Genomic DNA, 27,030 nt, shown 5'->3' on the forward strand with positions numbered 1-27,030 from the left:
TGAAATAAATCATTGTAGAACACAATTCTCACTTGCAGGGAGAATGCATTCTTATTAATGTCTTTGAAAGCGCAAACCACGTTCTTGACGTCTTGAATTAATTGCCACGTGGTAAAATGATGAAATCACGTGAAAGCAGTGAATACAGACCGTTCGTATTCACAATGACACCATCAATGCAAATTATTAAGTCAAACAGGATGACAACGCTGCTACAATAGATTCCTTTGGATCAAAACCCCTCTATACTATATACACGCAAACACGGTTTACACAGTAATACTGTTGATTTAATATACATGGATTTGTTCAGTGCATGCTTTGTAGTTTCAACCTGTTCTATTCTCACTGAGGATCAAATCTTGTTACATGTCTTATTCTAAGGCACAAAAACCAAACTCTTTTAAAAACATGCTATAACTTAGAGCAAGGTCAACCTTGGATCGGCTGGCACAATGATAGACTCTCTATTCTCTTCGAGTGTCTTTTGTGTCCAACTTGATCTTCTGTACTCTTTGCTCTCTAGTCTCCACACCGCTGCGCATATCTTATGTCATTGTATTTTGTAGTAATTTGTTGTTATGACATTAAACCTCGCTTGGTACCTCGGAAAGGATGAGGAACATTCTCAAAATGTGATAAATGTGCGTAAATACAAGGCTCAGGTGGTGTTGTCAGGCGATGTCGGTGTCGGTCAGATAATGAGCTGCATTAAGAAGCTACTTTTGACAGTGCCACGTGCTCTGGTTTCGATCAATACGTGTTGTGTTCGTGGTTTCTCAACCTTTCCTCGTGTTTGTTCAAATAATTATAATCGCAGCAAGTTTAATGATTTATTATTCACTTTGTTACCATGGTCTTAAAGGACATGTATATGGTTAGATGAGTTGTAGAGGACTGTTGTATTAAAGGATGTTTCCATCTAGTATGCTTAGATAAGGATTCGTCATTTTTATTCGATTCCATTCATTTGTTTTTATTTGGTTTATATCAGCAGTTTTTTTTTCATTCAATTCTGTTTATGTGACGATGTCGTAAGAATCAGATTTCACTTTTACAAATAGATCTTTTACTCGTGACCTATGTTTGTATTACTTGTTATTACGGTTTAGTTCAGGGGTCACTTTGTTTACATGTTTGCTGATTTGTTTAGTTTGTTTGTCTGTTTATATTTCAACCATCTTTTATTGATACTCTCAATTCGGCTAATATCATAAAAACATGATATATATTTTTACTTAGCTGGTACATTTCGATAAACGATTTTAGAACATTATGCATGCGAAGCGAGGAGGAGAAAAAACTATCAAAAAGAGGATACTTATGATTGATTGATTGTTTGAATGTTTGTTTGTTTGTTTGTTTGTTTGAATGTTTGTTTGTTTGTTTGTTTGTTTGTTTGTTTGTTTGTTTGTTTGTTTGTTTATGGCTACAGTGTATGGTCAATCCCAGTGGAAACATGCATTTCTTGTTGTCTAATGACGTGTATGATATCATATATTTGATATCATATGATCATAACCAGCATAGATGATTGTGGTTATCAACCGCAAGTTGTCTTTAGGATGACGTGGTTGATATTGTCTGGAAAAGTCATTTTCTCCACTCGAGGACGGAACACTGGTTAACCACAAATCGTCTTTTTTCTTCTTTTTTTTTTACAGGTTCGATGTCTGTAAGCTGGCTGGAATTACGGTGGTTTGAAGTTTCTTTGGTCGCTTTGTACTATAGTACAAATTAGTACAAAGTAAGCACAAAATACAGAAATCTGCCGGAATGTGTTCGCGGTGCATGGGTGTGAGCAGGAGGTTTAAGAGTAGGAGTTCCAACTGGCTGTAATTACTCAAACAGTTGTCAGATTTCTATTGATGTACAAAAGAATTCCACAGGTGCACTTGTGCCTTTGATGATCGATGTTCGATGCCGCCGTCTTGCTGTGCAATCTGAAGATTCATTTTGAACGTTATTATAATGTTGGCCATATTTCACTTATTTATTTATTAAATGAAATTAAATTTCACTTAATGATAAAGCATGTAAAACAAAAGTCAATCCCGTCCAGAAAGTTATGCAAAAGTGTAAATTAGAGCTGTATCATGTTAACATGTTTAAAACTGTACCATCCTTGAAAGCTGGTTTTATCACTTTTCCCCTTAATTTCCACAAATGAACATAATATGGAATATTCTTCAAGTATAATTCTTTATTGATAGACATGTCAGATTAGTCCCGGGTATGCCCAGTCGAGTAATTTTCATCTTTATTTCAGTATTGTTTGCCCAATTTCTATTCCCGCGTCCTCGTGTCAGTACAACCTACCTTTTATACGACGGGATAGCGAAAAGTAATTACCATCACAAAGAAATATCTTAGAAAGTGGCTAGTGATTATGCAATGACACACGGGTCTATTGTCTTCCTATCTGCGTGGCTGATCCTGTTTGGCACATGCTTCAAATATTTTTGAGTGGCGGCATCGAACATCTAGCAAAGGAAATGAGACAGTTGTGACTCCATTCTCTTGAACCTCCTTGGTGTGAGCTAGTCCCGAATCCTGCTCGTCAATTCTCAGCCATAGTTTATTTTTTGGTTGTAAGTCAATAGATGGCGCGATTCTAATGATCTGTTGGTTTAAGTGGCAGCTGAAAAAAAAAAACAGTCGAATCGAAAAACAAACAAACAAACAAAACAAAACAAAACAAAATAAAACTAGGAATACAGGCATGGAAAGATATTTCTCTGCAAATCTCAAAGTTTCGCTGTCGATCAAAACAGGTTGCAGAATCTTCAATGAACAGTAGTCTTTTCTTAGGTGCAACATACATTTTCTTTTTAAAGAATTTCTGATTTGCATTTTTTGACGTGTTTTTTTTTTTATTTGGTGCGCTTCATTCTGTTCTACATCAAGGCAAGAAATAGTGAAGTCGACATAATTAAAAGATTTGAACTTTTGTAAAATACAAACAAGTCCGTAATTGCTGCCGAATACAAATCCCTCAGTATTGAGGTTATTTTCCGTACATAATACCGAACCTTGATTTAGACGTTTTGACATAACAGATATTTTATACAGGCATATCATTTATTTTTGTGTAATTTGTCTCGATGCTAAATTAGCTGCACGTTTTACACCATAACGTTGGTGTACAAAACCGAACTCAATCAATACAATACAATACAATACAATACAATACAATACAATACAATACAATCGGATCATTTATATAGCGCCCTTACACAGTCAATGACTGGTTTCACAACACTTCACAACAAATTCAGTCACAGATTAGCATTAAAGAGAAAAGTTTTAAGATTCTCCTTGAAGACGTCAAGGGATGGGGAAATGCGGACAAACCAAGGTAGATCGTTCCAATGTAGCGGTGCAGCCGTCACAAAAGCATTGTCCCCCGCTCTTGTGTTGGTTTTGGGTACATGGAGTAAGGTGCTATCTGCACTTGAACGTAGTCCAAGTCGAGCAGAATAGTACGGAATGATTAGAGATCTAAGATAAGTAGGAGCTTTCCCTTGAAGACACTAGTACACATTTATTGTCAAGATCTTGAAAGCAATGCGCTGTGCGACTGGTAGCCAATGCAGCTGCTTTACCAAGGGCTTGACATGATCACGCCTACGGCACATGAAGATGAGTTTTGCCGCACGATTCTGTCCCCTCTGAAGGCGCTGGACCTACTGAGAATTAATGCCATAAAGGCCCGGTCCCACTGGCCGACGGACACAAAGCGTATGCAGAAAGGACACAGCGGACGAGCAAAATTTCGAGGATGGCTTCATCCGCTTTCATCCGCTCCAGAAATTGACAAAACTGGCGAAAATTGGCGGTAACAGAACGGAAATAGAACGGACGTGGGTAGTATGTAGCGGGGATGTTAAACGGATGTTCATCGGAAGCCTAGCGGATGAAATCGGATGGAAAGGGATGACAGCTCCGAAGGGGTTACCGGAGATAATTGCGAAACGGACGCATAGCAGAAAAAGCGGATGCAGAGTGGATGCAGAGCGGATGCAGAGCGGATGCAGAGGGGATGCTTTCGAAATGCTTTATACACGAGATGCATACGCTTACATCCTTTCTATTAACGTGCTATTAACGATGTAAAGACGTTCCACGTACCATATCTTTCCTCCCTCTTTCCGTTTTTAGCTGCAGCGGATGTGAGTTGCGAGGATGCCCAGAGGATGCAGAGAGGATGCAGCGGACGTTTAAGGGATGCCACACGGACATATAACGTTTGTTGCTCGTATGTCGCGGATTTACATCGTACACAGCGGAAAGTTCATCCGTTCTAAAAGTTTTAAGCAGCTTAAAACTTTTTGCGCGGATGAAATCACAGTGGACGGATGCTCGATGGATAGAGCGGATGAAACACGTATGCGATGGGTACACAGCGGATTCGTAGCGTTTTCCAACGGATGGCAAGATTTTTTGTACGCTTTACATCATCTTTGCATCCGTAAGTGCAGTGGGACCAGGCCTTAAAGCAGCGAGTTGGCGTATTCCAGTCTGGATACAAAAATGGTTCTGACGGCATCTTCACATACTTTCCTGTCAATAAATGGTCTAGTGCGAGCTATGTTGTTAACAGATGGTAATGCAGTCCGCGACTCAATGGAGTTAGTATAAATATGGAAAGAAATAGATTGCTGTCTTTTAAAGGGGTCTAGGGCAATTACCCCCTGGGCAATTACCCCGCACCCTTCCCCTGGCCCTAATCCTAATCCTAATCCTGAACCTAACCCTAACCCTAACCCAAACTCCTAACCCTAAACCTAACCCTAACCCTAATCTTTACTCTTACCTTACCACTAACCAGTAATTGGCCGGGGGGTAATTGCCCGGATACGTTTTTAAAGATAAGCACAAAATACATCGAAAAAAAAAAAGTTTATTTCTAAATTTTGTTCAATTTATGAATATCCAAGATTAAAAGATGGGGAACTATAAAAATAAACATAGTAATGTGCGCATGGCATGGATTTGTTTCTCCAAATAGAAGTTTCTAAGAGGAACTGGTTTTAGTGTTATTTTAATTTTCACCTTACGAGGAAACATAAATACTGTGCATAACTTTGAATTCTTTTCTAAACTGTTCTAGACAATTTTAGAACTACATTCAAATTCTACGTTAAATTTAAGTTTGTAATTTTATGCTAGAGTCACACACGGCCGGGTCACAAAACGGATTTGATCCGAGTGAAAATGAGCCGGATTAGTCCCGGATTGGAGGGTACACTGTAATTTATGCTACAGTCACACACGACCAGATTTCGAACAGGGTCCATAAGGAATTAAAACCGTATTGACCCGTATCGAACCGTATGAAAATCTGCTTAATGCAATGCGGTACACGGCAAGGGTCCATACGGTTTTACACTGCGGGTTGCAGTGGGTCAATGCCAGTCAGTGCGGTTCGAACCGGGTCAATTTGGATATCAATGCGGAATTGAAATCCGTGAGAAAATTTTGAATAAGACCAAAAAATTTTAATCGCCGTGTCGTAGCCCCCGGAATCCATCAGGAAATGACAAGGGTTACGATGCGGGTCAATGCGGGTCTCTACGGCTCGAACCGGGTAGATACGGTTTTAATTCCTTAAGATGGACCCGGTACAAAATCCGGCTGTGTGTGATGACTCTAGCATAATGAACATTTAATGTGGAACATTTTCTTCTCAAAGAGGGGCGGCTAGCGTGATTTTAAAGCGTAGAGGAATGTAAGAAAGAAAATGCTTTTAAACCCAAACATGTGTTTGCATTACGAAGAGTTGACACAGTTCCTTCCCTGTTCAGTAAAGAAAAATGAATAAATCAATTAAATGAATGAATTAACAACACGGACCACTGGATACATTTTTAATGTTGGATCACAACTTTCTGTTAGCTATCACAGTAAATGAGACATTACGTGTCTAAATGTAGACACATATTTCATGTCAAAATGCAACAAACACATAATACACACATGGACACACATACACACACACGTGCATGCGTGGGCTTGCACTAACACTAACACTAACACGAAAGATAAATTAGTCCAACTGGATAGGAAAATGTTCTCAACTAGATATCAAAAGCCCGGCGCACACTTTACACAATCCGACCAGTCGCACGACTGTGCATGAGGCAATATGGGTCATACGACCAGACATACGACTCGACACCGAACACTACGCTGTGCGATCAGACTACACATCTAGACTTTTACACTGCTGTTCTGGCGTCAGCTCTAACTGTTTGTAGCATGATTGATGAAATCTCTACCATTGAAAGTCCACGACCGGTCGTGAAAATTCGACATGCCAAATCTCTACCAGAGGCATTGCAACGCAGTCGCCCTACAACTGGCAAGGCTGTGACGTCATACTTCCGGTCTTTAGGTCGTACGTCGGGTGAATCGTGGCAAAGTCGTGTAGTGTGCGATGGTCTTATAAATCCATTCTCTATAAACTAGTATGTCCCAGGTATTTGTAATGAGAAACACGAAGGCCTGGTGTGAATGAGAAGTGGCGCTCCTTGTGCACGCACTACTGTGACGTCATGACAGTTGGGAACACATCAGAACTTGCAACAACCGCAACAAATAAGGTGTCTGTCGCATCAAAGTATTCATCTTGTAATGAATTACCAGTTCCTAAATTGAATTCCGCTTCGAAAAGAGTAGATTGTATTTGTTTCACTGCTCTAACAGCCTTAGAATAGATAGATCACGTGACAATTAAAAACGACAGGAATGAGGAAAATGTTGATTAACGCTTTAACGAGCGAAGAGATTTCACTTCGTAAGCTCACTAGTTTATAGAGGGAAAATGTTTGTTTTTCGTCGCATTGTATCCTCTGAATATGTAATCCATGATTCAACATCTTCGGAATTTTATTGGCTGTGAGTAACTAGATACAAATTCATTGAATACCTATACCAAAGGTCAAATGACGCACAAGGTAGGGTATGCCCCAAACATGTCAGAATGGTTAAAGGGTTTTACTGAATAAAGCTTTATAAAGATATCTGTGTAGAGCATTGCTCAGCTTTGAAGTCGATTACGAAAATGGCAACGTCTTTGGACGGGGAATTCAATTCATTTTTTACTTTTATTACCTGTGAGATTAATTTTCTTTCGTATAATGCTTTCTTGTGAACCATTTTTTTGTTTCTTTGTTTCTTTGTTTTTTTGTTTTTTTTTGTTAGAATCAGGGGTAAACATAATTATGGTGTTAGAATGTCATTCCCCGTCAAAAGCGATCATAATACGCACATGTGAAGAATATACCCAATTAATATTTTGTTCTTGAAAACATGAATTGCAGTTCAAGTACAGGATGAATGGACTTTTCCTTATTAATTATCTAGAATAGGGAGTGATGTCTAGTTTGGTGATTGCTTTGTCGAAAAGCATGATCAAAACCCAAATATGTTTGTTTACAAAGCGGCCTCTCGCTTTGATCCGACAGTCCGAGAGAAGGAATTATGGAAAATTAAGGATAATGTATGCTCTTCGTGCAACTCTCGTTTGTAATAGAGGGCTCTGTCTCAAACTCTCTACGAGCGCCACCTACGTCGGCTAGCCGGAGAACCTTCTTCCCACGGTAAGATCTAATGAAACTTGTAGATCTTTGTAGGCGAAAGTCTCATCAAAAGGATAGTTTTCGACTGATGGTGCAAAATAAAAATAAACTTTTCCACACACGCATATCTTAACTCTGCTTTTTATTGAGTAATTCAGACTTTTCTTGTATTTATCAATTCAATAACTCCTCTACATGAAACTATAGTTTCAATTACACAACTCATGTTTACATAATATTAGGTAAGCAACATAGCCCAAACATGTTATACATGGTTGGCAATGCAATATCTCAAAGAAATAAAGCATGTTATTACGCTTTCGATTGACATATATCCTATCCCCATACCAAGAAATAAAGATAGTAATAAAATGGTATTGTAATACTGTGTATTCAGTTAAGTGCAAAAGGCAAACTGAGTGACCCAGAAAACAATTCTGAATCAGTCACTTTGCTCACCTTGCAAATGATTTTCATTGTTGACAGATACCTGTTATTGTTTTTATTGATCTAATAACATAATAATGATGAGAAAGGTGTGCTTGAGTATTCGTATGCAAGAATGGTCGTCAGCTTCACCAGAAATATATTTCATGCAACAGAATGACAAAATGACAAAAATAACAAAATGACACCATTAGGCACCTACTTATCGAGGTAGAAGAACGCATCTCCTCCCCCGTAAACAAATGCACATCACACACACAGACAAACAGACACACACACACACACACACACAACACAACACACACAAACAAACACAAACACGCAAACACTCCCATGCACACGCACAGGCACACACACAAATAAAGGTGACTGCAAAATGAAATAAGTAAGAAACACCATGAACGAAAAATGCATTGTATAGTGGCATGCACGAAATTTTCGTTCGAGCGTGCATGACTGGATGTGTGTAAGTCTATTTCATCTCATTTCATTTTATTTCATTTCCGACAATGCAATACAATGGCCCTATTATTAGGGTCTACCTGTAGAAGAGTAATCTGTGTTTTCCTTGATGGGAATCATCAATAGAAGTGATTCAAGGAACGATCTATCGGTGAAATGTCTTCGACTTTCCTTTATCTTTATCATATAATTTTTTTTTTTTTTTATCATAGAGGGAGATCGAAAGTCTTTCCAAATTGATTTTTTTTAATGATTTGGAAAAAAAAAAATCATTTTTTGTTCTAGAAGGCTTCGATGTGCCAGCTTTTATTTGTTATGGTTAAGCTTACCTCGAAGAACTTGATATGCAATAACCATACGTTAATATCTGTTACTGAATGAACACATAAATGTAGAGGAATTATGTTTATGAATGAAAAAATGAATGAATGAATGAATGTCGAATGAATGAACTAAGGTAAGAATGCAATGTATATCTATGTGTCAGTACACATTTATGATTTTACGACATTTACGACATTTATATTTTTCGTACATGCAAACACACATTCATGTATACATATTGTAACAAAACAATATTTCATGTTTATATGTATAGAGTTTTTACCATTAGGATATAAGGCTAACTTATGTCGGAGCGAAATTTGTTAACATAAATTCAGTAAAACAATGTGGTTGTGGTTACTTTATGCTGATTTATACAATCCGTCATGTAACAAGCTATGTATTCTAAAAGAGTATCTCGACTGTTCCTTTAAGTCAGTCATCTGTATTAATGATTATTTGCCAATTACTGGCTTTTATGAAAATTCAGACAGTGATAAGAAAAACATGATAATAAGTGCAGCAATAATTTCTAGAGTTAGTTCAAAGTTGTGCTACAGCGGCATGGTACCATCATTTAGCATTGTGTGTGAACACTTGTGTATATACAGGTGGGCCATATGACACATTTTAGACAATTAACTTTAATTATGAGGCTGGAAATGGTGTTGGTGCGTGATTCAAATAATTTTAATCAAACTCTGAAGAGTTTAAAGGGATAGCTTAACTCTGTGTGAAAATAGATAAAGAATAGAGGAAATTTTAGGGGAATTCGATCATAACCATGTCTACAATAATTCCACACAGGTATAAGATTGAAAGTCGAAACTTTAACATAGAAATAGCATTGTGTCTGTATTATATTGTGTTGGGAATGTATCGACATTCTAATTGTGAATATCTACACACTGTACTTGTATATAAACATGTTTGTGTAGCCTCTGAAGTTGTGATGCATTCGTGTTCAGTATAAGGTACATTTGGGTGGAATGAGAGTTGTATGCTGATGAAATTAGAACGACAACCAGTGGTTCTGCTCAAGAAGACAACTCGTCCAGCAGCCTTTGCGAGCATTCTCGAGCGGGATTTACTGCAACGTGGTTAACTGATTCTCTGGACGGGCGTCGGGGAACGAAGTACAGTACTTTTGAAATGATAAGTCCGAACGACGTACTTCCAGGGCGAACGTCGGAAGACGACCTACTTCTGAACTAAGGTGCAGAACGACGAAGTACAAGGGCGGACGTCGGGAGACGACGTACTTTCTGAATGATTCTAAGGAACGACGCACTCTATAAACGACGCCGGGAGTGACAGTGAGAATTCACTTGTCAGTGTGTTGGATGAATTAAGTTAAGATATGAGATTGAGAATGTGCCTTTGAGTCAGATGATGTGAAGTGCAAAGGTGTAGACTGGTGACGTACGAAGAGTGGTGGAAGACTAATACAAAACGGACGGTCGGCTCGCTCGGCATAAGTGCCAAGGACCCGTTTTGCTACAATATATATATATATATATATATATATATATATATATATATATATATATATATATATATATATATATATCATGGGCGTAAATCCCGGGGGGATGGGGGGATATATCCCCCCCCCCCTGAAATGGAGGAGGGGGGATGGCCTGTACAATCATCCCCCCTGAATTTTTAGGAAAAAAATGGAGGAAGCAGAAATGTGATATGTATCAATTTTGGCATATTGCATGACGTTTGTACGCCGGCCTTCAGACAGGTAACAGAGCTGAACAATATATATGCTATCTTGTAGGAAAATGTTTACACAATTTTCTCAGGCGCTCGCGCGCTTCGCTCGCTCGCGAAGAAAGTAACATCGGCATACACTACGAGGTATGGCTCAGACGTTGACAACGTCAAATAGTATAGGCCTACATGTAAACTGGAGACCATCTGCAAAATATGTACGAAAACAAACAAACAAACAATAACAAAAATATATCGCCATAATTGAACCCCCTCCATTTCCTGAATCATTATTGAGAAACGACAGTGACTGATGACTCAGTCAGGATACATCTATGGGCATATCCAGGGAAGACCAGGGGCGTCGAATATATTGGGGGGGGGGGGCAGCAAAGGGACATTTGCCCCGCCCCTATCAGCCTATACGGATGTGTTTAGGCAGACAAACCATTTATCCCCCAAGCAATTCCCGAGATGAGGACAAATCTCGAACTTTCTTAATGGAAAATATTGTCCAAATATCGCCAGAATTATGCACCAGATCGTTGTATTGCAATCATAAACATGCAAATGCTCTGCTATACAGGATCCCTTTCGATAAACTTTGTACACTTTTGATATTGACGTATATTTCCCTCATTTATCAAAGAGTGTGGAGCAGGGGCCTGTCTTATAAAGACTTTTGATAGAAATCAATCACAAATTTCTTGTGAGCTGCAATGCAAGTTGCGATTGATTTGAAGGCTTTATAAGACGGGGCCCAGATCTTTCACCCTCAAAAGCACCCTCATATTATGAAGAGGCGTCGATGGGGGGGGGGGGGTGGTTCCCCCATAAAAGTGGGACAAACAAAATCGAAAAATATAGCTACAAACGGCAGTTTTTGGAGTGTAAAATGTCAAAGCTCGCTCGCTCCGCTCGCTCGCATTTAACCGCTATGCCATTCTCCTGATGTTGCTGCCAGTGACTGACAGCAGTTGCGCCCGGTGCGCCCCCTTAATTGCCAAAGCGAAAAATATAGCTACAAACGGCAGTTTGGGGACTGTAAAATGTCAAAATGTTGAAGCTCTCTCGCTTCGCTCGCTCGCATTACTAATCATTATTCCATTCTCCTTGTGTTGCTGCCAGTAATTGCCAGCAGTTTTCGCCCGGTGCGCCCCCCTTAATTTCCAAAGCGAAAAATATAACTACAAGCGGCTGTTTTGGGACTGCAAAATGTCAAAATTTTGAAGCTCGATCGCTTCGCTCGCTCGCATTTAACCATTATGCCATCCTCCTGATGCCGCTGCCAGTAATTGCCAGTAGTTTTCGCCCGGAGCGCCCCCTTAACTTCCAAAGCGAAAAAATACAGCCACAAACGACAGTTTTTTAGACTGTAAATTGTCAAAATTTTCAAGCTTACTCGCTTCGCTCCCTCGCATTTAATCATTATGCCATTCTCATGATGTTGCTGCCAGTAATTGCCAGCAGTTTACGCCCGGTGCGCCCCCCCCCCCCTTAATTTCCAAAGCAAAAAAATACAGCCAGAAAGGACAGTTTTTTAGACTGTAAAATATCAAAATTTTCAAGCTCACTCGCTTCGCTCGCTCGCATTTAATCGTTATGTCATTCTCCTGATGTTGCTGCCAGTGATTGACAGCAGTTGCGCCCGGTGCGGCCCTCCTTAGTTTCCAAAGCGAAAAATATAGCTACAAACGGCAGTTTTGGGACTGTAAAATGTCTACATTATTAATGCAAAAAGATTTCGTGGGAGGGGGAAACCTTCCTACCATACCCTCCCCCCCCCCCTCGCTTGCTTCGCTCCCTCCTCGGCACATAACCGCTCCTCCTAAGATCAAATCCTGTCTACGCCGGTGATAGGCCCCATTATTTAGTAAGCCTTCACAGTGATGTCGCACAGGCGGAGCAAGAGCTGAAATACCACGATTTAGTCATTCAATAATATATTGTGAATATTTCATTTTCTTATTGTTTTTTAAAAAAGAAAACAAAATTTCACCAAAAGTGTGCACCAGATCGCTGAATTTCAGGTCTGAAAATGCAAAATCTTCCTCGTGTGGGAGAGGGATACACACCCTCCCCCCGTTCGGTCGTTCCGCTCCCTCTCACAGATATTTCAAAAACAAAAAGAAAAATGTTTTCATACTTTTAAGGTCTCATTTTCCGCCGAAAGTCATCTGACAAGCAAAAAAAAAAAGCTAACAAGAACAAAACGTCTTCATATTTTTGCTGCCACTTTCCTCCCACTATAACTTATTCCATGCAAAAGAGTGGGACATCCGATCCCTGTAAAGTGTGTGTGTGTGTGTGGGGGGGGGGGGGGTTCACCAAGCTTCCCTTCCCCTCCCCCCCCCCCCCCCAAGGCTGCGCCGGTCCGGTTATGGGCTTGTAATCGTGGTGATGGTGACCATCCCCCCCCCCCCACTCCTCAGTACGGATTTACGCCGTAAGAAGCGATTATGCAGAGGGCCGCCATTGTAAGCATAGCTTGAAAGATGGCCGGCCCGAGGAAAAAGTAGGGACGTACAGTACAAATTCTGCTGCGAAGATAGCAGGGGGAAATAAACTCTGATGTGTGATGTTGGTGAATGTGCGTGCAAGTGCTTGAAAGTGCACAAGGGCAGATAGGCTGGAATTTAGAATAATAGAAATGGTTTCCTGGAAGAGGGAACGATAATTATGCGATGTTGCTATCGAGAGACCAACATTAGTCCTATAAATTATTCGTTTTTAGTTCGTATTTGAAGTATACTGTAATAAGATGTGCTTCTTTAAGTTTGCTTTGAATGAAAACAAGGAGGCACACTGTTTCCACTCCTCAGGAAGAGTGTTCCATGTATCCGGACCGTAATGTCTGATCGACTTTTGAGCTGTGTATATATGTACATGTATAAATGTTAATGTATAGAAATACGTGTTGTAAATGCATACATGTATACACAAACTCAAATACTAAAAACGACAAATAGGACAAACTTATTTCAGTAGTAGATATTATTTAGAATTTCTTCATGTTTATAATCTTAGTGCAATATTACGTTTCATATTCACTTTTCTGCTCATTCCAGGGCGAAAGGTTTTAGAAACCAGCGTCCTAAAATTATGAGGTATACACAATCATACAATTGCACAAGGGGGGGGGGGACTCGGAACATGTCAAACATTTAGCTTCCCCAGAGAAAAGTTTGGTAATATTTCTGCAATATATTTCTGACCAGTTCAAAGGCTAAACTCCTTGTAGTGCCAGCACTATGAATACAATTCTGTCCATGTTACCTTTTTTTTATGGAAAGGGTTCAAGAATGTAGCAAATCAAAAGTACTGAAATGAGTTAAGTATTAGCATACGATTTCTATGGGGTCATCCTTCGAGACACAGACACCCACAAGTCATACAGCCATGTGTTCGACATTGAAAAAAAGTCCATGAGTCCTACAGCCCACGAGTCATACAGCCCATGAGTTCGACACTAGGCAAATAAGGTCCATGAGTTTGACACTATAGGTACAAACAGCCCACCAGTTCGACATTATGACACGGGTAGGTCTCATGGGCCTTATTTGCTTAGTGTCAAACGCATGGGCTGTCTGAGGTGTCGGTGTCATGACGTGCACCCATTTTGATAAATGGTGATTATATATCTCTTCACCTAATTCCGCATAAAACAAAACAGGATAAAGAGGTTATGTATCTTGTTACTGGACATACGCGTTTGCGATATAGTTGAACAAGGTATCAGGGCCTATAGGGCCTACAATGTACCCTCAGGCTTTTAACGTGTTGAAGGACTTGCTCCAGTATTGGACGCACACATAGGACGGAGAATATAAGATGTAATATCCAGATATCGGAAGTTGTTCGTCGCAGGTGATCCACTAAAACTAGTTTTCCAAGGCATTAATCACACGATATTGATGTGTTAAAGTTCAGGTGCATATTTACTCTCATATCATTCAACTTGTATTTACATACCTTTAGGCGTGGTGCAGTATGGGTTTGCCTGTTGTCGTTTGCTTTAAGTCTTAGACTTAACAGTTGTATTGTTAATTTGGTGTTTTTTCATCTACATTTTTCAAGTCATTGCTGGTCTTCTCGAGAGTTGCCTTTAGTGTTTAATAACCCTTTGAAGACGAGTCCCGAGAATACACGGAACTAGCAAAAAGCAGATACAAATTAAAGCAAACTTCAGCAAAAGTCCGTTTTCACTGATATTGGATTCATTGAATGATTGGTACGTGGTGCCTCACTTCTCATCTAAAGTCATCAGTGCTCTAGTAAGGGACCAACCGATCTGTCCCTCGAAAAGGACATGGGGGGGGGGGTGATCACGTGTACGAAAGATGAGTGACAACTCCTGCCCGTTAAAGTGCAAGTGACTCCATGTTAATTGCCTTTGTTAAAATAGTTCAGTTAATCACATATTCAATTCAATTCAATTCGTTTATTCATCTCAATCATCATAAAAACAAATACATTGTGAGATCAACATAGCAAAAAGAAAAAGAAATATTGAAGAGGAGAACGGGGACTACAAAAAGCGATAGCTTGAAAAGGCGTAAAGCCCCCAGGTTACAATGGTAAATAGAATGCATGTACATGTACATGACGAAGTGAACAGAATCTTTAAATGAAGTAAAATAATGAACTGCTTGAAATTGTACATAAAACACAGGAAATACTATACATTGAAATGGAAAAAATAAATAAATAAGGAGGTCTTAGCCCAGTGAAGTACGACGCCTCCTCCCCCCCCCCCCCCATAAATACAGTCACATACATGATGCATATGTATTAATCTTGGTAAAAAAAAAAAAAAAATCATGAGTAATATTATAACTTTTGTAATTTCTTTTTGAGTTCAAATCAAATTAATTATTGAAAAGGCTTAATCCATTTCGGACCTAAAAACAATAAATACAGAGTTTATACATGTATATCATCACGAAACAGTAATAAAATACAATCACAATTTGTACATTATTATCGACCAATTAAGCATGATTTGAATGACATTTCTCGGTACAAAACATTAAGTGTTTTGGGATGATGACGTTGTCCACTCACTTATGTGAAGATGTGATCGCGAACAAAACCATTTGCTACTCATTGAAAACATGTCAACTGTGTAATGCCTTAGAGCCTACGGACAACACACTTACTGTTTCCAAGACAATTTTAATACTATTAGTGATAACGAACCAGATATGTACATACATTGAAAGTGGTTATGGGTTATGATAAACTTAAAGTGGACGATTAAAAAAAATAGGATAAAATAAGTCGGGTATATCGTGGACACCACATTGCAGCAAAGGCAGAAAATTTCAAGGTGATCACAATCACAATTATCAGTTGTCGCTCGATAGGATAACTATTCAAAGACAGGTTTTGAGCTGTACTCTTTAGTTTTCAGGATGCATGCGTATAATACCATATACCATATACATAACATATACACTCCCTCATCGTCGAAGACGTACGAATCGCCTTCTCCTTTCATTGCGTCATATCAAAGAGGCAAGACATTCAAACCACAGTGCCAGCGCCTCCACCGGCCCCCATGCACCTGCACCTGCACCTGTGGTATTCCGAAAATAAATGTGGATGATATATATTTTTTTGCTGTTGTCACTCTCCGAGGTTTTGCTTCATATGTCAACTCCTGTAACCCCATCAAACATAATTTTATATTCCGAAATAGAAAATACAACCCATATCACTCATTGATTATGATACTCCTGTGTTACGCATTTCATGATGACACATTATTGATCATTTTCGGTTATACATGTATCAAAACTTGAATATGTATTTTCTAGGTACAAAAGTTATATACACCAACAAATGAAATGGAATGTGAAATGAAAACAGTTTCAGTCTTGCGTACATAACGAAACTCTAACTGCATGTCAAAGAATCAGACAATACTAACCTGATGGTTTACTCAAGATTAACAGTTCGGTCTACCAAACTTACGAGAAGAAACGACCATAGCTTTTCGACATGAGCATATGGAAAATAATATAGGCCTTCACAATGTTCCTGATTTCATTTCATTTCATTTTATTGTTTCTGTATGGCACAATATAATCAACTCTGATCACTTTCAGAGATAAACATATGATTCATAATAATTCATGGCTGATTTTGCACATGACAGGTAATCAAATCTTAGTGACAAAGAACAAAGACATAATGATAATAAACAAAAAGTCAAGGTACCATACAGGAGGATCCCCAGTAAGCCGAGCTTGATATTGGGGCCTCATACACAGATAAATGAATAAACAGTTTCAACCAACTGTCGGTTCACTTAACTACAACAAGACAAACTAGTTTTACACAACAAAAACAGTTACGTAACAAAACATACACGGACATGTACGCAGGTGATGCTAAGAAAGACAAATAAAGAAGAAGGGGACAGCGATAATGAAAGATGGTGAGAAAGAACAGGAGACAGAGAGAAATAGAAAGACTCCTCGTTCGCTGTACAATAACACACTGTGCAGATACAACACTATTGCAGGTGCATACACCCTGTTGCCAGGTAACGGCTGGGTGTAGCAACGTACGGACCAGTTACATCTGTATATAAAAATAGAGAAACATTCTATGGCATGCCTACAACAGAAGGCAGAGTACAACATAGAATGAAGATGCTTCAAGTAACAAAAGAAATTCATGTTCTGGATATGTTAATTAAGTCACTGATATTTAGCAACAAGCATATGTTTAACAAATCTTTTGAAGGAACCAATCGTGCGAATTGCACGGGACTGAGATGGTAAAGAATTCCATACGTCTGGGCCAGTGTGCCGAATTGATTTTTTAGCTAAACAAGTTCTGGGATTTATAAGATGAATATTGGAGGCATTTCTTGTAGGGTAGGAGTGGATTTGTTTATTGAGTTGGAAAATATTCATGAAATAAGAAGGTAAACACTGAATGTTGTAGCGAAACATGAAGGCAGCAGTCTGTTTTGAGCACGATATGCTCTTGACAGATGACCAGCAGCTGTAACCAGTGCAACTGATTGACAAATTGCCCTACACCGACGTAAATAAGCACTGAATTGATCAATGTTTAAGTAGTAGCCATGATAAAAAAAAAAAAAATCATGGGCGTACATACTCGAGCAGGATTCGAACCTACGAGTTCGCGACCTCCTGAGCTGTAACCGGTTTTGTCTTGTTTTGTTTTATTTTGTTTTGTTTGTTTGTTTGTTTGTTTGTTTGTTTTTTTTTTGGGGGGGGGGGGTTTACAGGACTTTTGTAGAACCATCTTAGAGAAGCATGGTTACACATACTGAGGCAGCGTAAGTTTTCGAACTAGCAGAATGAGATTAAATAATGCGCATATTTCCCGTGTTTGGCTGTATTGATTTTTGTTTACGGGTTGCGATGTCCACAATGGTGTACAGGTACGGATTAATTGATGAGTTAATAGGTAGGACAAAGACCACTAGCCAGGCATAGACGTCCGAGCTGAGTGTGATTACACTACTCTGGACAAGAATTCCTAGAATAATGATGGGCATCCAGCAAAAGAAGTCTGTACCGACCAAGAGTGACATTTTAGCAGCCATCTTGATTTCAGCCCCTTCACTGTCTTTGCGTCCCGCCTTGCTCCTGGTAACCCGCACCCAGATAAAGATGATGATGTAGGCGATGAGTACGACCGAGAAACAAAAGGAGTTGACTCCAAGAAATAGGACAATGGAAAACTGCCAAGTTGACTCCGACGCCGTCGCAACGGTGGCATACCACGCAACACCAATCTGATTGAATAAGCGTTCGTCAACAACGCTATTGAGATTAGAATTCTTGCGAATCAACGGCAGGCCCACACAGACGTCACTCAGGCCGTAAGCGTCAGGGTTGAGATGATTTAGAACAACAGCACAAGTACTGAGAAGGAGTGCCAGTCCCCAGGTCGCTCCTACTAACGTACGAGCTGATTTTACACTAAGGCGATGTTCACTGAACGGAAAGAGGACAGAAATGACTCGATCGAGGCTGATGATGGTTATCAAGAAAACCGACGTCTCGCTGCTGATTACAGAGATGAAGCCCGCCGCCTGACAAATGCTACTGGTTCGCCACTCTTCGGCCCGCCCCTCCCAGAAGTAGGAATCCGAAATGACGATGTCCATAATTGCTAGGATCAGGAGGTAGATTCCCATTAGGAAGTCAGAGATGGCAAGATTCAAAATTAGGACAGACTGGACTTTGGCCGTGTTATGTGAAAACTTTGCTCGGAGTCTCTGAACAATTACGTAGGAGTTTCCGATAAGTGCGCTGATCCCAAGAATCCAGATGAAAATCTCGATAGGAAGATTCTGTAGGAGAGTCATTCGACAGGTGAAGAGGGGGTGAGCTGGTTCACCTAACGTACATACAGAGTCTCCTGGAGATATGCAACATATCCGTTGGTCGTAGACGTTTCTGAAAAAAAAAATAGAATATACAGTATGTCCCCAAAAAAATTACAACGGGGCCCTCCGCAATGATATCTTTTACAAATAGTGAATCAATATAAATACAAATTCAGGGTATGGAACTATAGCTCATTGCCCACATCTTACAGAAAACCCCATTCGATTTGCTTCAGTGATCAAAGAGAAATACGGAATTTTGTAGAGGATGTCGGGAATCTCTTCTGTCCAAATTCTGTCGGTTATTCACACGCAAGAGCATTGAATTGCTAAAATTGGAAGAATCAGACTCATGACATGCTTTACAACAATCCAAATTTCTCTGTGACCGCTTAACCAAATTGAATGGGGTTTTCTGCAAAATAGAGCTAAGATGTTATATTTTAAGACCTTGAAGTAGCACTTAGACAGGCTGATCATATGAGTTGTTATCAATTCGAAAATCTGATTGTAATTTTTGGGGCGACTTACTGCAGAAGGTCCAAAAAAAAATTGCAATCAGATATTCGCATTGAAAATGCCCAATATGATTATTTTTTTTTAAATGCTACTTCAGGGTCTTATATATATATATATATATATATATATATATATATATATATAAAATATAACATTTTAGCTCTATTTTGCATAAATCCCCATTCGTTTTGGTTAAGCGGTCACAGAGAAATGTGGATTGTTGTAAAGCATGTCATGAATCGGATTCTTCCGAGTTTATCATTTCGATGATCTTGTGTGTGAATAATAGACAGAACTTGGACAGAAGAGATTCCCGACATCCTCTACACAATTCCGTATTTCTCTTTGACCACTGAAGCAAATCGTGTGGGGTTTTCTGTAAGATGTGGGCAATGAGTTATAGTTTCATACCCTGAATTTGTATTTAGATTGATTCACTATTTTTAAAGATATCATTGCGGAGGGCCCCGTTGTAATTTTTTTGGGGGGACATACTGTACAATCAATAACGTTAACAAGCACAAAAATAATTATCTCAACCAATCAGACGTTGACTTCAATAGAGATGTGCTAGGGAGGATTAATCTAAACTATGTTGATGTTGTAAATAGTGTGAAAAATCAAACTATAAACTTATCATTATAGTTAGAAGTGCTTTAATCTGCATTGTACAGTGTCTTTGAGGGGTTTTGTGTGTGTGTGTGTGTTTTTTTTTTAATTAGATTTAATTTCTCTATTCCTCCGTTATACGTGAGTGCAGGTAGGTGTCAGGGTGTGTCGTTTAGATGAAGTCAATTCTACTATTGACTATATTGCATATATGCAAGTGTGACATAGCAAGATAGTTTTAATTCTGAATGTAAATGTCTTTGGTATACATTTCGCCCTTGTATGGGTATGACAGTATCATATATTCAAGTAGTTGTCTTTTTTATGAGATACTGAGACATAAGATTTACAATCATGGACGTAAATGTCTCAAATCAAATATCATTCATATTCCTAGGAGTAGCTGACCATAACAGACGAAATTTATATAAGAACACAAAATCTGATGTTGTCTGGATTATTTCGACAAGAAGTAATTATTCAAACGTGCCACAAGAGACAAAGGATAAGCTGTTTTTAAATGTTTTACTGTCAGTTGATCGGGTAATTTCCTAATGCATTATTTTTAATGATAATCATACATTAGTCCACTCTTCTTCAGCTAAACCAAAGTTTGATAGAATTTTTTAATTTATGAGTTTGATCAGTGTAACGGCAAAATGTAAGGCATGCAAAGTTTTAGGTATGGTGGGAAATGATCTCTGCAGAACACAAATAAGAACCGACCTTTCATATTTGAAGTTGTATACTAATGCACTAATTTAATTAGATATTTTGTTCAACTCTTCCTGAGCGAATCACGGATCAATGAATCTATGAGAATAATCATTGCAACGTCAACACGTTAAGAATGCTAGATTTTACGTAAACCTTGGCAGGAAAAGAAATCGTCTTTACAACAAAAACGATAACCAACTTTATGACGTCATAACCTAATCATTGCTAATGAAAACTTTGTGTAAAAAGTCACCGGCCCTTTCAAATCAAAAACGTTTCTTAGTGACTCAAAAAGTTATTCTCTTGTTCTGAGAGGACCTATTTTTTCTTCTTTTATATAACTTAATTCGCTAAAACAAGATAACAAGTAAAACCAGTAAACATGTAAAAATACTAAACCAGTGGTAAAACAGTTTAAATTTTGAGTTGAAATCCTTTATCATTGTTTGTTGTTGTAAGCAGTTATTGCCAGGCATAGTGATCTAATAGGCCTTATCTAGAAATGTGTTGGAGACTGTAATGATTATAATTTAATAAGACAGATTTGTATAGCGCAGCTACTATGTAAATGTACTCTACTGCGCTGCGATGCAACAGAGCTCCTGACATTGTTACTGATTAGACACACAAAAATAAGTAACAAATTAATCAAAGGCTTCTGAAAAAAAGGTAAGTCTTTAACAAAGATTTGAAGACAGCAAGTGATGGGGCCTTCCTCATTTTCTCAGGTAATTTATTCCAAAGTTTTGGAGCAGCCCAACTGAAGGCACAATCCCCCCAAGGTTACTTTTGTTTTTAAGTGAGGTTGCTTTAGAAGCAACTTATCCTGTGTACTTCGTAAATTATGAGAATATGAATGTGATCTCATTGATATTAATTCTCATAAATAAGCAGGTGTTTGACAATGCAGTACTTTATAAATAAGTAACAAAATCTTAAATACAATTTTCTGCCTTACTGGCAACCAATATAACTTCATCAAAACAGGTGTAATATGTGAAAATTTTGACAAACTGGACACAAGTCTCGCACATGCATTCTGAACACGCTGAAGCTTGGTTATCTGTGAATCTGATAAGCCAAACAAAGCCTATTACAATAATCAAGCCTACTGCTGATGAATGCGTGAACAAGAGTTTCCGCGTCTTCCGGGGGGGGGGGGGGGGCATTTCATGAAGGAACTTGTCGGATAAGATATCTGACAAGTCAGTTATATCCGACAAGGTTTGAGAAATTCTTTAGTCTGATTGGCTGATTTCTTTGAACTTGTCGGATATAATTGACTTGTCGGACATTTTATCCAACAAGTTCCTTCATGAAATGCCCCCCTGGTTCAAATAGGGAGCTTTAGATTTTAGACGCGCGGACGTTCAAAGGAAAAAAACATGTTCTGAGCTTGCAGTAGCACGCGTAAAGTCAATCTATTTTTAGCTTGCGTCGCCCGAGTTGTTTACTACGCGTACTGGGCTATTTTCACGTCCGCACAGTTTGCGACGTAGAGAGCTTCTTCATGCACTGATCATATGGGGGCGCGATTTTATTTTTTATACGTTGCGTCCCAGCGTAATCTAAAGCTACTTTTCCACACGACGCAGGGAGAGGAGAACGTCCAGCGCAAGCGTCGGCTCAAACGTCCGCGCGTCCAAATCTAAAGCTCCCTAATAAGGGCTTTTTACACTTGTAAATTTTTGCTTAGCCCCGGACTATCGGTGGGGCTAAGGGGGGGCCTTAGCCCCACCGTTGGTACGGGACTATCCTTAGCCCACTTTCTGTTTACACTCGTTTTTGCCAAAGTGGGCTAGCCCCACCGATAGTACGGTACTATCTGGCCCTGCAAAATAGCAGGGGTTAGCACCGCAATTGCGGTGCCAAGCAAGTGAGTGTAAACAGAACGAAAAAATAATCCTGGGCTAAGCAACGGAGACGAAGTCCGACCCTCACTGACCAATCAGAAACGAGGTAATCAAGTGCTGCCGGTGCGTGCGTGTACATGTACAGTACACAGCGTAATTATGAATATTCATGTGGTTTGGAAAGTCCGGGGCTAAGAAATACGAGTGTAAAAAGGTCAGTTTTCTCCTTAGCCCCGGACAAGAGATAGTACGGGACTAATTGGCGAGTGTAAAAAGCTGAAAATATTGGTACGGGACTAACGATAGTCCTGGGTCAGAGAAAGTCCGGGGTTAAGAAACACAAGTGTAAAAAGCCCTATAGGGAGCTTTAGATTTTAGACGCGCGGACGTTCAAAGGAAGAAAAAATGTTCTGAGCTTGCGCAGTAGCGCGCGTAAAGTCAATCTATTTTTAGCTTGCGTCGCCTGAGTTGTTTACTACGCGTACTGGGCTATTTTCACGTCCGCACAGTTTACGACGTCGAGAGCTTCTTCATGCACTGATCATATGGGGGCGCGATTTTATTTTTTATACGTTGCGTCCACCGAACTAAAACATAGTGGAATGCGTGTTCACCCAGGAAATGCGCAGCCACCAAAACTTGCTACCACCGCCATTTTGTTAGGTCAATTTTTCCTTAGTTATATGGAGTGGGGGCTGTGTCTCCGAAGCGTAAGCCATTGTCATATACAAACGTGCATTGTTACGTCATAATCACTAGCCACTGGACGGCGTACTCTTGCTTGCGCGCGTACGGCCAGTGGCCCAGTCTGACCGCGCCTAAGCGTGCACTCCATATAAGGAAAAATTGCCCTAAGAAGATGGCGACGCAACACGTTAATTTGGCTGCACGGTCTCGTGTATGTTGGGAATAGGGACACGCATTCCACTATGTTTTAGTTCGGTGGTTGCGTTCCAGCGTAATCTAAAGCTACTTTTCCACACGACGCAGGGAGAGGAGAACGTCCAGCGCAAGCGTCGGCTCAAACGTCCGCGCGTCAAAATCTTAAGCTCCCTAATATCTACGAATGTGACGCAAGTTATGCAACATGTAAAAAGCAGACTTGCATGTGGTCGATATACTAGGGAGTATGCTTCTCCATGTTTGAACGAGAATCAAGCCATACACCAGGTTTATCACAGAGCTCGATGGTTTTACTTCCAATTCTTTAACTGATATCTTATTAATATCCAGCTTTGCTAATTGTCTTGGTGTCCCAACAACAAGAAACTCAAGTCTTCCCATCATTAAGCATTAACATAAATGTTTGGACATCCAAGACATAACATATACAGGATTCTAAGTTCCAAATGCTGTCAATGTGTTGCTCACCATCAGGACTGAAGGAAATGTACAACTGTGTATCGTCAGCATAACAATGACAGGAAACATTTGGGAAACGACGTTGAATACCCTTTATCAGATTACTTGTATAAAGTGTAAAAAGAAGGGGGCCAAGGCGTGACCCCTGAGGCACCCCGTATGGAACATCGAATTCTTTGACATTACATCCTCTATCATAATCTTTTGCTGTCTGTTAGGAAAATAAGACTCAATCCATGCAAGGACAGACTCACTCATGCCAAAAGATGAATGTAATATATTCCACAATATCCCATGATCGATAGTGTAGAATGCAGCATTTAGATCGAGCAGTACCAAAAATGTTACTTTTTTTATTATCCATTGCCAATAAAATATCATTCTTGATCTTAACCAAGGCCGTTTCTGTGCTATAAAACTGCGTGTATGCCGACTGCATACGTGGAAACAAGTATTCTTTACCCTGCAGGACTGTGTTCTGTAATCTGCTGAGTAGCAGCTCCTTCAACCAGTTTTGATACATATTGTAAATGATGCATGCACAAAATCATTGTTACTAGCTGTTTTGCTTCCTTCAACATTTCCGATCATAGGTTTACACCAAATGAGTTACCAAAAAGGATGAAAAGATAACTTAGATTATAGACGATTGAATTGAAAATTTAACGTCATTTGATTGTTCCTGGATAATCACGCAAGTTATTTTAGGTGAACTTCATGAAATACTGATGGTAGTGTGAAACAAAGTGAAAAGTCTTACATGGTGTCCAGGTTGACTAATCCATCAAATATGTCAGGATAGAGTAGAATAGGAGAAGGTGGGCGTGCCAAGATGTATCTTTGTTGAGAGAAAAACACAAGGAAGGATGAAAAATTTATGAGCATCTACAATTTTCTCGTTTCTAAGAAACATGTGGAATGGATGATAATACATACATACCTTATTACCATTCGTACTGTTTGACAAAAAGACTATTGAACCTTTGTCGAGAAGCTACCGTAATGGAGAGCATAATGCAACATTTTACTTGAATATAATTACATTAAAGTCATAATTGAACCGTGGATTTACTGTCGCCAGTGATACCTTACAGCAAAATAAATGGATGGGACTTGCACAGCATAGATTCTGTCAGCTGATACGAATGTCATTTAGATAGTATTATTAAAATATATTAATTCTATTGGTTTAGTTTGGTTTGGTTTATTTCTGCAGAGTATGCAAAAAAAAAAGGAGAGTATAACATACAAATCAGTACAAGAAATGTCAACTTCATAACAACATCAGTCTGTAATAATATATTAATCAAAGCAACATGTTAAGGCATACTGTATTTTTATTATGAACAAAGGAGAAATCAAATCTGTTCGACTGGACTTACTTGTGAAAATCACGGAGAGAACAGTATCGTGACTCGTCCGAGTCACTTCTTCAGCTCTGTCTGGCTGGCGAGCATTCATTCGTGGAGGGTGAATGGGCGATGGTACATCCCAAAGACAAAATCCCGAAACACAAACGGAACAATGTAATATATTGGATACAGTGCCAAGGAAAGGACTGTAAAGACAATATTATTACATGGGTGAAACCAAACAGACTCTCCACAAACGTCTCTATCAACATCGCAGATCCGGATCAGCTGGGAACGAGTCGGCAGTGTTCACCCACCTGAAGAACACGGGGCACCACTTTGAGGACAAAGAGGTCGACATCATCGACAAGGAGACCAGATGGTTTGAAAGAGGAGTCCATGAAGCTGCAGGGGCGGATCCAGGAATTCCGTAAAGAGGGGGCGTGTTTACAAAATTAAAGGGGGGCGCACGCACCCCTCCCCCATTTTTTTCTTTTTATTTCTTTTGTTTCAACAAAAGAATAAAGGGGGGGGGGCGTGCGCCGGTTGCGGTCCTCCCTGGATCCGCCCCTGAGCTGTGTATGTGAATGCGGAAAATCCTTCTCTCAATAGGGGAGGGGGACTCCGACACAACCTTTCACCAACATACAAGTCGGTGATCCGCAAAATTCCTCGACGTGCGGACAATAAAGGCAGTAACATCGCCCTTTCAGAGCTGAAGAAGTGACTCGGACGAGTCACGAAACTGTTCTCTCCGTGATTTTCACAAGTAAGTCCAGTCGAACAGATTTAATTTACACGCTTTTACCATACTACCTGGATGAATCAAAATCTACATCGATATAAAGGAGAAACCAATACAGAGGACCGTCATCATAAAGCAGAGCTTGACGTGGATGAGGCCCTATCTTTAGATATACGAATATATTACAACACCAATAAACCTACACATAAAACTCTTGATTTTAACGTTATATACCAAACACATTTTGCTAAAAAAAAAACAACAACAACAACAACAACAACAACGGAAAAGAAAAGAAACACAGTGACTTGGTGCTTTAAAGAAAAAGAAAAAAAAAAGGAAGCAGCACCATTGACTACTGGTAAATAGACGGGGGCCTCTTTTGAAAGAAGTGATTAAACATTACAAATGTCTTACCGATAATTTATTCGTTATCAAGTACAACAATGCAGTCAATGGTGGCGCTTACGCATTGACTAAATAAAAAAAAATAGAGATCTGGCGGGCGTATCATATGAATGTGACGGAGTACGCTTACCATTAATTTCATATATACACCATCAATATTATCTATCATACTTTTATACATTTATAATGCATAATTTATAATACATTATACATTTTCGTGTAACACAAATGTCCCTAAAACCTGTGGAAGGGCCTTCGTATTAAACAGAGTGAACAAAACGAGAGAGAGAAATATCACAATTCTGTTGAATACATTAACATGTTTATCATCGAGGGAAAATAATGTTTTTTATAGTTTATAATGTGAGGAACATTGGGTATCTGTGTTATGATATTATTTTCACATAAAATACTTACAAATTCTCCAACACTGTCAGGTTTTTGAAGGTACCGGGTGCTATGCGCATTAGTGGATTACCTTCAAACGAGCTGCAAAATTGACGAAGAAGAAATATTACTGAATGCATGTTTCAATCTACAAACAATAAAACTG

At 39.3% G+C, this 27,030-nt stretch overlaps 1 protein-coding gene across 1 annotated transcript in view; it reads right to left on the reverse strand.

Moving 5' to 3' along the window:
• The window catches only part of LOC140239872 (relaxin receptor 1-like), an 84,827-nt gene that overhangs the window by 36,756 nt on the left and 21,041 nt on the right, over positions 1 to 27,030 (reverse strand). Inside the window, exons 9-11 of the mRNA XM_072319690.1 lie at positions 26,895 to 26,966; positions 24,733 to 24,810; positions 17,931 to 18,982 (exon numbers count right to left, since the gene is read on the reverse strand). Coding sequence (XP_072175791.1) covers positions 17,931 to 18,982; positions 24,733 to 24,810; positions 26,895 to 26,966 — 1,202 coding nt within the window. The remainder of the gene's footprint in view (positions 1 to 17,930; positions 18,983 to 24,732; positions 24,811 to 26,894; positions 26,967 to 27,030) is intronic.

This window comes from Diadema setosum, chromosome 16, assembly GCF_964275005.1.
Source record: "Diadema setosum chromosome 16, eeDiaSeto1, whole genome shotgun sequence".
NCBI lineage: Eukaryota > Metazoa > Echinodermata > Echinoidea > Diadematoida > Diadematidae > Diadema > Diadema setosum.